At 36.8% G+C, this 14,856-nt stretch overlaps 1 protein-coding gene across 1 annotated transcript in view; it reads right to left on the bottom strand.

Annotated features, from left to right (window-relative positions):
• Positions 1-14,856, bottom strand: part of LOC149311106 (DBH-like monooxygenase protein 1) — a 56,716-nt gene that overhangs the window by 31,074 nt on the left and 10,786 nt on the right. The window contains exons 2-4 of the mRNA XM_089529481.1: positions 10,912-11,058; positions 8,636-8,803; positions 8,428-8,511 (exon numbers count right to left, since the gene is read on the bottom strand). Coding sequence (XP_089385607.1) covers positions 8,428-8,511; positions 8,636-8,803; positions 10,912-11,058 — 399 coding nt within the window. The remainder of the gene's footprint in view (positions 1-8,427; positions 8,512-8,635; positions 8,804-10,911; positions 11,059-14,856) is intronic.

The following is a 14,856-nucleotide window of genomic DNA, read 5'->3' as shown; positions in this document are numbered from 1 at the left end:
CATTCCTACTTGTCACTTATCTTCCGAGCTAACAGATTCAACTTCTCACTCCCTCAGTGTTGCTTTAGACAGAGGCTATGATTTTTCTACTCTCAAATGCTATAAGTCTTGCTGTTTACTAGTCTCGGGTCATTTTTGCTGTTTGCATGTGCCAACATGTGCCTTGCACTGGACCTCCACGTGACCCATTGGTGACAACACTGGGTGGTTCCTATCTGTCACTGCCAAGAAAAGATAAATGTACCTACAGCCAGACCATCTAAATAATAGTAGGCAGAAAAGAACCTATATGTATGAGGAATCACTGGAACTATATAGAAAATGAGCTTTGGCTCCTGCTTTAAAATTTATTTGTCTACTTTTCATATATATTTGAATTAGGTATATATTGGATATAGTTGTAAATATTTATTTTTCTCAAAGGAAGGAAAACAATGCCTCTTCTGGTTCTACAAAAGCAATCTCCAAGTCATTTGTGGAAGAAAAGGGGTCAACTCACAAACATTTTCAACCAACTTGGGTGGGGTAATGCCATCCCATCCCACCCCAAAATGATGAGAGAACCCTGGATTTGAACTTGGTCTCCTGAAGTCCAACACCTAAAACACTACATAACACTGGCTCTCCATGATACCATTATTACGACAAACAAAATGTGCAAAATACATCAAGCTTGCTTTAGAATTCTACTGGCTTCCAAAAATGATACAAATGATATAAAATCATACAAAAGGACCAGTTATATGTGATCCTAGCAACAAAACTAGAAAGTGAGAGTAATAAGTATAAAAGGTAAGATTCATGCAAACATTTCACCGAAGCCATTCACAGAAAAACGTTTTCCACAAGGATAACATCTAAAATGCTCCGTATTTGAGCTGCATATACATCTGAGGAAATCCACCCTGCCAAAATTATACCATACATAACTTCATGATACAGCCCATGATTTATATCTAAAGGCTTGTACAACATAAGCCCTGTCCCTGTTTATGCATAAGCCACTGTGGGAATCCCAAACAGCCAATGTTTACAACCCTTTCCACTTCTGTATAAGGCCCACCCACGATCATCAATGTAAGGGCATGGCTAAGAGAAAAGGTCTGCATCATTCTATCTGCAGTTCTGATGTCAGTTCTTCAAGAGTAACATCTAACTGGATGTGCAGCAGAACCATTGTGTAATCCTGTGTGTTACTCAAAGTGAACTGCTGGACAAGAGCAAACCTACTGAGCTATTGCTACCAAACTCATCCAACAACATTGCAGATATGGGTGACAAAGGTATGGGGATACAAAACTGAAGGAAGCAGAGGGATTTGTGGATTCAAAAAAGAAGGCAGCTGAGAATGCAGAACAAAGATGGTGTAAGGGAGAGGGAGTGAGAAAACAATATGCTGTTGTATACAGAGAAGAAATGGATGGTAGAATGGAAAGAGAAGCAAAAGTGAGTCATTCAAAAGGACCAGTGATGGTACAAAATAGGAAATACTTTTTATAGAATCATAGAATCATAGAGTTGGAAGAGACCGCAAGGGCCATCCAGTCCAACCCCATTCTGCCATGCAGGAACTCTCAATCAAAGCGTCCCCGACAGATAGTCATCCAGCCTCTGTTTAAAGACCTCCAAGGAAAGAGACTCCACTACACTCTGAGGGAGTTTGTTCCACTGTCGAACAGCCTTTACTGTCATAGAATCATAGAAGAGTAGAGTTGGAAGAGACCACAAGGGCCATCCAGTCCAACCCCCTGCCATGCAGGAACCCTCCATCAAAGCATCCCAGAAAGTTCCTCCTAATGTTGAGGTGGAATCTCTTTTCCTGGAGCTTGCATCCATTGCTCCGGGTCCTGTTCTCTGGAGCAGCAGAAAACAAGCTTGCTCCCTCCTCAATATGACAAGTTTCAATACTTGTTTTGAGTGATTAATGTCATGAGGATTTAAATTACTGCAAATATAAAACTGATCACTAGAGCAATTTCAACTGCATACCATGTTCTTAGAAGTGCTACTAGAATCACACATGTTAATATCAGCCAACTATATAGTCATGTACTCTTTGGTAGTATATATTTATGTACTTTCCTACAAGATGGTGTGAACTGATCTTAGAGTTATTTATTTATTTATTTATTTATTTATTTATTTATTTATTTATTTATTTATTTATTGGATTTATATCCCTGCCTTTCTCCCAAATGAGATTCAAGGCAGAAACACATAATAGAAGGTTGAAATAAATTAAGTATCCAAGGGATATTTAGGAGATTACCAAAAGGTAAACATCTGTCATATCCATCTGTATAGTTGCAATCAACCCATAAGTGAAAGCACACTCATGGCATTTGTTGATTTAGGAAACATACTACAATTAGGTAGAAATAAATCATTCTAAATTATATCAGAAGGAACAAAATTTTGTAATTTTTAAGCCTGAGATCAGATTTTTCAGCCATGACAACATATTACAGTTAAAATCAAGTTAAGTCCTTGATTCATAATGCCTTGTTGAGTATGACTTCTTTTCTCTACCTTCAACACTGCCAACAGTTTGTTTCTTGATTAAGTGGAATCTGTATGAATAAATTTAAATAAATTTATATTATCATTTACATCAGTGACTTTCTTTAAGCCTATGAATGTTGATTATGACCAATAAACCCCTATACAGTTCAGGACCATTTCAATGATTGCATCTCCCTGCATGAGCACACTCAAGCTCTAAGATCTTCAAGTAAGACCCTTTTCTCTGCCCCACTGCCTTCTTAGGCTTTTTTTGGTGGAAACAAGTGAGATGATACTTTTGATGTCTGCTCCCAGATTTTGGAACTGCTTTCATAGGGAGGCTAGGGTGGCACTGTCCACGCTTTTCTTCTGCAAGTAAAAGCTTTCCAATTCTAAAACAAGCTTTTAGTAATTCATTGTGATGGGTTTTCAATGAGGTGCTGTGTTGTGTTGATTTTTTAATATTGTTTTCAATGAAAAAATAGTTTTAACTCTGCAGTTTTTTTTTAAAAGATGTTTTTGTATGGTTTTTAATCTGTACTGGTTTTAATAATTTGTTAGCTACCTTGGGAGGAGGGAGAATATAAATGAATAAAATAAAGAAACTTCATTATACTATCTGGTGTTTTTTTCTTGCTGAAAATAGGTTGAACAGCCTTTTAGAAGCCTCAAGGTGCAGCAATTAACTTTTCAAACAGGCTGGGCATACATGCCACACTATTTAGCATTTTAAAATACTGTTTTTCAATTCATACATAGGTGGACTCCCAAATGCTTCTGGGTTTTTTGTTTGTTTGCTAGCATTTTTGGCAGCCCATGACACACCCAGATTTCAGGCAGAAAATCAGTCCCTAAACTTGCCATAGTTGCCCACTCCTGATTTACAGTAATTTTAATCCTTTTCATTATAACTCAAGTCTGAGCAAGTGAACTATACTTAAATAATCAAATTATCAAATACACACACACACACACACACACACTTCCACAGAGAAATGTTAGATATGCGCTGAAGCTATTTAGAACACTGTCTATGCTATAGGACATCCAAAAAATGATGTCAGCAAGGGTACAAGAAACTTAATTTAGCTTATTCATTGAAATTATGGTGATGACCTATAAAGCCCTATATGGCTCAGGTCCAAGCTATTTGGCAAACTCTAACTCCCTATATGAGCCAGCCCGGGCTCTGAGATCCTCAGAGGAGGCATTTCTTTCCATCCCACCACCATCACAGGTACGACTGGTGGGGACACAAGAGAGGGCCTTTTCTGTGGCTGCCCCTACACTCCCTGCCCAGGGAGGCCAGGATGGCCCCTTCTTTGTTATCCTTCTGCCAGCAGGCTAAGACCTACTTGTTTAAACAGGCTTTTAAAGCAGGCTAAGACCTACTTGTTTAAACAGGCTTTTAAAACAGAAAGGTCTTAAGGCAGGTGATGGGTGCTGTTATATTTTTAAAATGTATTTAAAGCATTTTAATCTTTTAAACTGGATTTTAGTATTGCATTTGTTTTAATTATCATAGCAATTTAATTCTATTTTAATATACTATTGTTCTATGTTTTTAACTGCATGGTGTTTTTTTTAATGTTGTAAACCGCCCTGATTCCCAGCCTTGGAAGAAGAGCAGGATATAAATAAACATAATAATAATTATAATAATAATTCATGTTGTTATATGGCTTCAAGTCATTTTAACTTGTGGCAATCCTAAGGCAAATCTTGCAAAGTTTTGCCTTTCTCTTCCTCCGAGGCTTAGAGAATATGACTTGCCCAGGGTCACCCAGTGATTTCCATGGCCAAGCGGGAATTAGAACCCTGGTCTCCAGAGTCTTAGTCCAGTGCTGAAATCACTACATCATGCTGACTCTCACTTATTCCTAGGTTTGATTATATTACTATAAAGTTACATTATAATAAATCAATAGTCTCTCTTGGAAAGAATTTGAAGAATGAGATTCCTCTTTTGTGTATAATGGTCTTTCAAGGTGGTCACATAATCCTTTATGGGAATTTCAGAGAGTACAAAACAAATGGCCAAGCAAAACACACTGCATGCTTTAGTCTGTGTATAGTTGCATATTAAAGTTTTCATGCATTACAAGATATTAGCTGTATGTTTACCGGTAGCACAAATGGAAATAGCTGTAGACTAGAAAATGGCTTCAGGCATTAAGTGTTGCATTTTGTAAGCCTGGCATCTATTGTTGGCTGAAAAGACAGACACATCAGAACAAGACTGATAAGAGATATAACTAAGAAAAAACATTTTCTTGAAATCTTATTCCTATTTATATTTTATGTCAGCTAAGGGATTAAAACTATACTATCACTGTTGTCTCACATATCTATCTTGAAAGAGCTTTCTTATCTTTCTTGGAAGATGTTGTTTCATAGAGTATTATGTAAACACACTACAGCTAAAAGATGAAACCTCAATAGGTTGATATAAACTGACAAACTTAGTTATATTGTAATGGTTACTTTTAAAAGAAAAAAATCTTTCGATTGTTATAACTATAGGAAATCAGTACAAAATTAATTTATGAGGGTTTCAAATGTTTTAAAAAGTTGACCTTGTGAATTGATTTTGAATTGCTGTACTGCATCTGTTGTGATATATAGTGAAGCTTGTTAAGATTTATGCTTTATATTAGTTTATTTTGGGGGCATCTGATCAGATTCAAAAGAAAAGAACATCCCTGAGTGTAAAAATGCCAAGCTTCTTTCAAGTGCACACCTTTTCAGTGCTGACCATACAAGGCTGTTACACATTCCTTGGTCATCAGCATATATACCACTGTGAAATGGTTCAGAGGTGCTTTTATAGGATGGATTCCCTTCTTCAACATCTCTAAAAGTTTTACTCTTCATGTATTCATTTCATCAAGCTGACAACCAAAAAATTATAGCAAAAGCAATTACCATATTTGCAAGAGTGGCGATTTAACAATTGCACAAAACGACTTAGGAATTTTCAGTAGACAGGAGCAAGTATTTTAGAAAGCCTTGAGTGGTATACATAATGCATAGGCTGATTCCTTGTATTTTAAAACACTCAGGGCATTAGTACTATATATAGGCAAAAATTCATATGCATGGAATTATGCCTCTGGCATCAGTGGTGTCCTGCAACTTAAGCAAACCAAGGCATGATGCAAGTGCACATCTAGCCATAAGAAATGGTTGTAGAAATGAAAAACTATTATTGTCTCCCCTCTGAAAACTATCTGTCAGATCTCAAGATTCATCAAATTGCATAAGTTATTGTTGATTTAGGTAAGATTTGTGAAATTTTATAATCCATAAATTATTGTTGATTTAGAGAACAGTATCATAGTTTTTGAACATGCATTCACTTTAAATTAGAGGTAGCAAATTAAGAACATCAGAATGAAACCTAGTGAGCATTTTTAGATGTAAGTCCTTGTTTTCAGAACCGTGGTTTAGGGAGAAAGAAATTAACATTGAAGCCCAATGCCCCTCCCACATCCATCATCTCTCCTACTTTTGCAAAGTGGCTTTACCCCTAGATCCTTGTATATTTCAATCACCCCCTATTTGAAATGGGAGACTGGGTTAAAGCTATTTTACTAAGAAAGATCTTAAACCACAGTATGACCCTCATTTAAGGCCCTGCTTAATATTTAATTGCAATTCCCAGTCTCAAATGTATCACAGAACTGTGGTTTAAAAACATAAACATCAAAGCATGAAAGCCAAAGCATACTGGGAAAAGCATATCAAGGGAGAAAATATGGCTTGATAAACTATGGGAATGTTCAATTCTGATGAAAACTACAAAATTACATCTTGTTATATTTACATCTAATATTATACCAACCGGACTGCTCAGATCACACACAACTTTATCTGTACCTCAGGCTGCTATCCTGTCATAATTATTGGCACCCAGTATCATGAAAATCTAAGTACCACTATGAGTTGTACTCAATAGTTTCTACTTCTACAGTAAATGGAAAAGAATCTGAAAGCCATGACTAAATGCCCCGTCCCAAAGTCTTGTTGAGTTAGAGAAGTACTCAGTAGTGTCCCTCCTCTGATTAGCCACTAGCTGAATGTGTAGGGACACAGGTTTTTTGTGATCCTCCAACTCCTCTACAGTCACCCAACTGTTCCAGAAGACTAGGGAACCTGGAAGCAGTGCAGGAGATGCTATAAGGAGAGCTGGAAGAGAACTGGCAAAAATCCCTTCAAATCCCACTGACAGATCCAAACCTCTGTTGAATCAAAGAACCTTGTATCAGAGAAGGAATACCATTGGATAAAATTCTCATTCAGCAAATCTTAGGACTGGACTATTAACCCCTGCTTTCTTATTCCATTCTACTTAATGAAGAAGGAAGAAATACAACAACAGTAACCAAAAAAGTCATATTTGTAATATTTTTTACACATTTTAAATTGTCTAAATGGCTCTTTCTGGAAGGCAGGGAAGACATGGAATAATGTTTCAACAGTCCCAGCACTCACAGTCCATAATAGGAATCCTTCATTTTTCTAGCAATGCATTTTTCAGTATACATCTAGCAATAGCAATAGCAAGTACACTTCTATACCACTTATTAGTGAACTAGCACTCCCTAAGGGGTTTACAACGTGTAAGCCAATTGCCTCCTACAAGCTGGGTACTAATTTTACTGACCTATGAAAGGATGGAAGGCCGAGTAGACCTTGGAGCCCTTCTCTAAGATCGCACTTACAACATGTGGCTGCGATACTGGCATTTAACCACTGTACCACCAGGGCTACCTACATCTAAGTCTCCAGCATGCCAACATTGAAAGGTATTTCTAAAAACACAATTTCTATGGTGTTTGCCTATGACTCTGAAATGATTATTTAAAGATGTTTCCCTTATTAATGCAATAATCAGCTAAGATAAAATGTGAGCTTTACCCATACATCAGTTTTGTGGATGTGATGTTATGGTATCAGTTGATGATTTCATGGATCTGTGTATTTCCCATCCTCTTAAGAGATATCACATGTGCTCTAGACAAAGCCCAGGGGAGTGCAAAACTAATATTTTCGTAATGCTGATTTGCAGCTGAAACCAGATCCAAGTACTACATGAAAACTTTGGAGAAAACTGGAATTTAAAAACAGCTGTGGTTGAACTGCAATGTGTGCCCCTTCAAGCAAATGTCAATAGCAAAGTCAGGAATTCCTATATCTGTAATTCATAGTGCATCCCTATCTTCTTCTTCTTCTGTCAGACAATGCTTAATATTGTCTGTAATATTTTATTTCAGTACCCTAAGAAATTCCTACATCATGGAGGCACACAGTGACATATTAATGGGATTTTTCATATATATGTTTATATTTACTCTACTTCTGTTTACCAGTGGAATATACCCCAAATGCAAAACACTGTATTATACATGATAAATCTAATTTTCTATTAAACTGAGAAACAGATGATTACCAATAGAGGAAGGAATAAAAATGATGATAATAATAACACGGGGTGTGTGTGTTGGTTTTAACATATTTTGGGAAGTGACTGAGCTATAGAGTCCAGGGGAAAATGGATTTCCCATTTCAATGGAAACTTTCACCTCTCAAAAATTATACAAGAACAAGCAAAAACTATAGGCAGTTAATATTTCCCCCTAAAAATGTTAAATCTAATTCTTTTTATACTCTTGTTTGACCTCTCTAGGAGTAAGGTTATGAACAGAACTTTGGCACTATGTGAAACAGAACTAAAGCTAATAATATATTGCTGAAGTTTGGAAAATATCAATGTCCTGTAGTTCAAATATATTTGCTATTTCTAAGATCTCATGTATAAAGAAAGAAATCCATAACAAAAAGCATTATGCTTAGGAGAAAAAAATAGCAAATTCTCAAATGTCCATATTTGAAACTAGATTGTTTAAAAGCTATATGACATACCTTTATCACATGATGCTTCCCATGCAGTGACGGTATCTTAAACATTTGGCACCAATATGTTGTGTCTTTGTCTGGTATAGGCACCTGTCTTAATAAAAGGAAAAGAGGAGGCAAATATAATATAAAAGTCTCATTTTTGTTCCTTGTATATTCAGTAAAAAAAAATTTACCAATTTTGACAAGAAAAGCAAAACCCAAAGTAACTTACGTCTTGGTTCGTCAAGTCAAAATATGGCAGAAATGGAGAGATAATAGCATTTTTCTCAGGGTTCAGTAAACGAAGACTCTTTGTCCCTCGAGTTGCACCATGGTAATTTTGACTTCCTTCTCTGAAGTCTTTGTCATGGTATGCCCATATCACCCTCACTGTGCTCTCCTAGAAAAGAGAAACTTGCTGATGAGGCACGTAAGAAGGACTATAAACTTATCATCACTGCTCATCAGAGGAAATTTTCCTTCTGTATGTATCTGTATTTCTACAAGATCATTGTTAAGATTCTGAAAATACTTTCAATGATGTTTCCAGGCTCCAAGTAGCATGTACAGTAGGAGGTTTATCCTATTATTATATTAGCAGTGCTAAAATTATACATAACAGGTTCTCTGCCAAAGCATATCTTAAAGCCCCAAATTACTCTACATTGAAATCTTATACATGTCTATATTTCCAGATGTTAACATTTCAATAGGCCTTGCTGTGAGGTAAGAAGTTGTAGGTGTTCCTTCTAACTCACACACCACTTTTCTACATATCCTCCACTTTCATTGTCAGACAAAATCATTCAGGCACCCTCCTTTGCCTATTCTGAGTTCTGTGATAAAGCACCTCATCCCACAATAGGGTGCTCCTTCTCTGGGTGGGGGGTTGACGGTGGGGGAACTTGATTAATTTTGTTACTTTAAAGCTTTGATTTATATTACATTTTTAGAGTACATCATTTGATAAAGTTTTAATATATCTATGATATTCTCCATTTTGTTGACTGAATGGCCGATTGATTGAATGGTTAAGTAACCCAAAGGCAATCAATCAATAAATAAATAAATAAATAAATAACATAAACCAGCTATTTGCATTATAAATTCTCAATATTTAAAATGGTCTCCAAACATATCTACAGCATAACTGTCATATAATAATTTTAAAATGTAGTGAGGACAATATAGTGAGGAAGTATAAAAGAGCCCAAAGAAGCAGCACCATACCTACATTGCATCTTCATTCACAGTTGCTATTAGGGCTTGAATTAAGCATTATGTTAAGCACACTTAAAGTATGCTTGATACAAGCTATTTTATCTATTTCAGACACATTGGCTGTGTAAGACTATAAACAAAAATTCATAGAGTTGGATCCAGGCTAACCTGTGTCCCACTGACTTTCATGGTTCTGCTACATGACTGAGACTGGATAAAATGCCATGTCTGCAGAGGATGGTCTTAACCTTTTCTTCTCCCCCACCCCCACCCCCTATAATTTCCTCAGCTGTTGTTTGCCCTTGAAGGCACAATTTACCATATCTTCAGGGAAAACAGCAGTGGGATCAGGGATTTTCAGCAAGAAACTGTCAAAGAGACAAAAGAATAAAGCCTTCATGCTCCAAACACTTTGCTGTTTCTGAAATCATCTAGCTGGCACTCAACATAAGTATTTAAAGAAAAAAAGATGGAAAAAGCACAACATGTAATCTGACCCTCTGGCATCATCCAATTATCAAATGAAAAGAATTTTACTTTTGCATGAAAATTTCTCCTTACTCTCTTCTAGCCATAGGTAAGATTGTGTCAGATTTTTTTAACTGCTTTACCTAAAGTGCACCTCCTAGACTCAAACACAGAAACAAATGCACTAAGATGCCCATACATTTCTGAACTAGCAATGAGTTTACCACCATGTGAACAAGAATACACAGTGTACAGTTCTAAAATACATGGAAATACAATTTAGTCAGTGAGTGCAGGCATACAAGAATGCATTAGAAAAATGCATATAAAATAGTTGTGCATTTGTGTACAGGAAAACAGGCACTTACAGAAAAATGAGAGAACAGACTTGAAGGTGAAAGAGATTAAGCTTGACCAAAACACCTACCATTCTTTCCCTTCATGCCCTCCATATCATCAAAATCTATTCTAGGGGATCCGTAAATCATGTGTAACAGATTTAGAGATTGTATTGGGAATTTCAAATGGAATGGGGAAACCACATTACCCGTAGTGTTTCTTCCTTAGGAAGAACCACTGGACGTAACACTCGATGAATTGCAAGTGATCAGATGTACCAATGTAGCGCGGATCATGCAATACAGTGTAATTAGCACAATGGATTAACAATTAATCTGAGAATGAGAGAGTCACAAATAACTTTATTTTTCACAAACTATTTTATTCAATTCTAATTTCTCTCCCTTTCTTTCCAAACCAAGTTAACTACCTTACTGTTATACAATTTGTAAATCAATGACTTATAATTAGCCACTTTACCGTTATACTCTTGTCATTGGGATCACAAGTGTGAAGCTTCCGACTGAATACTAGAATCGTATGGGTACTATTTTCCATGGCATACTCCAGATGGTAATCCTGCTGTGAGTCTTTTTTCAGTGTTCTGTCAGCATTTGTAAAATAATCCTGTTGAAGACAGAAACCAAAACATTATCCTGCTGGGTTTCTTTTAAATGTTCTGAACTCTAAGCCTTTGCATTTTCCTGGAAAGAAATGTAAAAATATGTCGCAATATTTTAAGCAATTTTTAGTAATTATCAGTAAGAAATCTGAAATTTAGGCACAATTTTCTTCACTGTTTGTATAGTACTTATCTGATTACCTTCTAAAAAGTCAGTGAGATGTGAGAAAGGACTAATAAAATTATATAACCACAATAGCATTAGTGGGAATACAGTTGTTCTGAGTCTTCAAGTCGTTTTTGATTTATGACAACCTTAAAGTGACCCTATCATAGGATTTTCCTTGCAATATTTGCTCAAAAAGTGTTTGCCTTTGCCTTCCTCTGACGCTGAGTGTGACTTGCCAAGGTCACCCAGTGAGTTTCCATGGATGAACCTGGATTCAAACCTGGGTCTCCAACACTCAAAACCATTATATAGTACCACTCTAGCTCTTTTATACCACACAGGTTCAGTATAGATAGCAAAATTCTGCTTCACGTATAAAAGCAAACTTAAGAATATATTGCATTACCTCTAACATACCACAGAGGAAAACTGGGACAACAGAGTTGCTATGCCAAGGTAGCAAAGGCTATTAATGAGGAAGAATGCACAAGCCAGGAGAGGCTGCAGTAGCTTCCTTTTGCCTGAGTCTACAGGAAAGGTCATGGCTCTCCCCTCCCCTCCACTGTCCTGAATTCACTAAATGCAAACTATTTTTGTACTTTGAACTTATTTTGCAGAAACTAAAGCAAGCTGGGGACAAAAGGAGAAAGTGGGGAGAGTATAAACACTTTAAAGCAGTTAAAAAAGGGGGACAGCAGAGGATTACTTGGGACTGTCCCTGCAGCTGCTAAGTTGGTAGTTGGTATTGGAGAGATGATATTTGCATTCATGAGCTAAAAGGAGACCTATTTTGAATTTGTTCTGCAATATCCTATTAATCATTAAACTCTAATAATCAGAGAATGTTCTAACCTATACATTAACCAACTTCCAGAAGCACACCTATTTCTCAAATGCCTGAATTTGATCTATTTTCTAAAACCATCAAGACATATTTGTACCTCAATCCTAAATCTCTTTTCTTAGTTCCCATGAAACTTATTTCACAGTGTGCTTAATCGCCAGGGAGCAAGTGAGCCAGCTTTTCTACCACTAATTCACTTACTCTCTGAGAGAAATATTAAACAGAAACATGATATTGTTGTATATATTCTTCACAGAGGAAACCCCAGGAATGTTTTAGTGATTTTCTGAGGAAAGATTATCCTAGTTCTCACCATAGCAGAAGTATGATTTAATGCATAAGATACATCTGTAATGTAGTGTCATTAACCTCTTCACCTCTGAATTCTTTGTCATAACATGCAGCTGGCTTTCTGGTTCTGTCCTTGCTCTCTGGATCATCCCATAACTCCACTTATTACCTTAAAACCAACTTTGATCATCATTCAAAAATACAGTACATTAGAGATCAGCCAACAACACAATTTGTCCTATTAGCTTTCTAGGTCCTTCATGCATTTGTTTCCCATTTTGCTAAGAATAAGATTGCCAGTTCCTGGCCCAGAGATTGTGTTTATGTACCTAATGCAGACATCTTATATATCAAGGGTGGAAAACATGTGGCCCTCCAGATGGTGTTGGACTGCAACTGAGCTCCCATCAGCCCTTGCCAGCATAACCAGTGCAGAAGAATGGGGAGTTGTAGTCTGACAAGAGACAGAGGGCCACATATTTACCATCCCTAGTATACATGCATTCTTAAAACTGACAGTGAATTCAATGGGAGTCAAGAAATCAGGAGAAGATTAGGATTAGGAATGGCAGCTATGAAAGATCCTAAAATGCAAATATGTGCAACTAAACACTAAAGTGAGGATTGTCTAAGCCATTGTAATTCCCATCACCATGTATGGGTGTGAGAGCTGGATGGTGAAGAAAGCTATTACAAAGAAGAGCAACTAATTTAAGGTGTGGTGCATGAGAAAAGTTCTGCGGATACCATGGATATCTAAAAAGACCAACAAATGGGTCCAGGAACAAATAAGATCTGAACTCTAGAAGCCAGGTTGGCTAAATTGAGGCTCTCATATTTTAGACACATCATGGGAAGACATGATGAATTAGAAAAGATGATAATGCTTGGAAAGATAGAAGTCAATAGGAAGAGAGGAAAACCACATGCTAGATGGATGGACTCAGTCAAAGAGGACATGGCCCTAAGTTTTCAGGAGTTGAGCAGGACCATGGAGGATAGAGTATCTTGGAGATGCCTCGTTCACAGGGTCTGCAGAGGTCAAAGTCAATTTGTGGACAGTTAACAACAGCAACCAAAAAAATTGCAGACTTAATAATCTGAGCCACTGAACTAAGTGTCATTTAATGGTTGCATCTTATATGTTACCTTCCCTCTGCTGATCTCAAGGCAATATAAATGCCTTTCCCATTTAATCTTCACAATACTGTAATAGTGCTATGATACAGTTCAGACTCCAAGAGAGTGAAGCCATCCAGTAAACTTAATGTCTCAGTGGGGAGGGAAGACTACATTCTGGATCTCTGCTGAAATCGCTATGCAACACTGACATCACGTACCACACAGTCCCATTCTTCCAGCAAGTATTTATTTTTTAATACACACACACACATACACATCATTATGATTCATATAAAGGTATAAAGTAAATGTGGGCAGGGGGAATGGCCCAAATAAACAACCACAAAAACTCAGAAAGACAATTAACAATATGGAACTACAACAAAACAGGTATAATTCAGTGAAAAACTTGTCCAGCTTGTGAGAAGCATTAGATAAAGTATCAATGGGACATTAATATTTAGTTATTTCTGCCACCTTCCCACCTTTCCAGTTTACATTAGTTTAAGTGATACATTTGTCACCCATGCTATAGGTATTCACTTGCTGCTGTGGGTTATGTGCATCTCTGATTTCCCCTAGCAAAGGAACAACAGATTGTGTGGCTATACATCATAACAGCATTGTATAAAACCCTGCAATCTGTTCCTACAACATTGGTAAAATATATATGAGTGGGAGAGCTATGGTGATGACACACAAACATGTGAGCTCAAAGTAATTTGTTAATAGGGCCTTAAATCCTTTCTGGTCACAGAGTGAATGATGTGCTACTTGTCATAGATTTCTGATCTCTGTGTTATAACAAATCTTAACATGTTTGGTGGCAATGACTGAAGTGAGCATTTTTTTAAAAAAAAATTACCACAAGCAAGTATTAGTGGGTAGATGGAATCAAACAGTTATGTGCCTTTCAGTCGCTGGGAGTCATTTAGAAATTGAAGCAACACATGGTAATTTGATTTTATGTATCATAAAAGATGTGGTGTATAATTTCCTGCAGATGAAGGCATTAATGATGAATTGCTCCTCACAAGCTCTTGACCCTGCTCTCATTCTCTCAAAAGGCATTTGCAGATGATATAGTTTCTGATGAGTGCTATACAAAATGGCAGGGGGAGTAATTTCTTATGGAGGTAGAAAAAAAGATGTAAAAAAGCCTGTTTTATCCTTAAAGAATGTAAGCACAGCTGCACAAGAAACCTTGAGTGTGGGGAAACACAGATGTCATTGTATGCTTGAACAGGTGTTTATATGGAGAAGAGCTCCTCAGGCATTTGACAACCTACAAGATATTTTCCTTTTCCCTTTAGTAAATGAGAAATGTTCATTTAGGCTGTAAACCACAAAGAATCACAAGATAATTTGGTAGCCTGA

Source organism: Sceloporus occidentalis, unplaced genomic scaffold (assembly GCF_023333645.1).
Source record: "Sceloporus occidentalis isolate IW3139 unplaced genomic scaffold, rSceOcc1.0.p SCAF_6, whole genome shotgun sequence".
NCBI classification, from domain to species: domain Eukaryota; kingdom Metazoa; phylum Chordata; class Lepidosauria; order Squamata; family Phrynosomatidae; genus Sceloporus; species Sceloporus occidentalis.
Note: the sequence above shows the minus strand (reverse complement) of the source record. Positions and strands in the feature narration are given on the sequence as shown.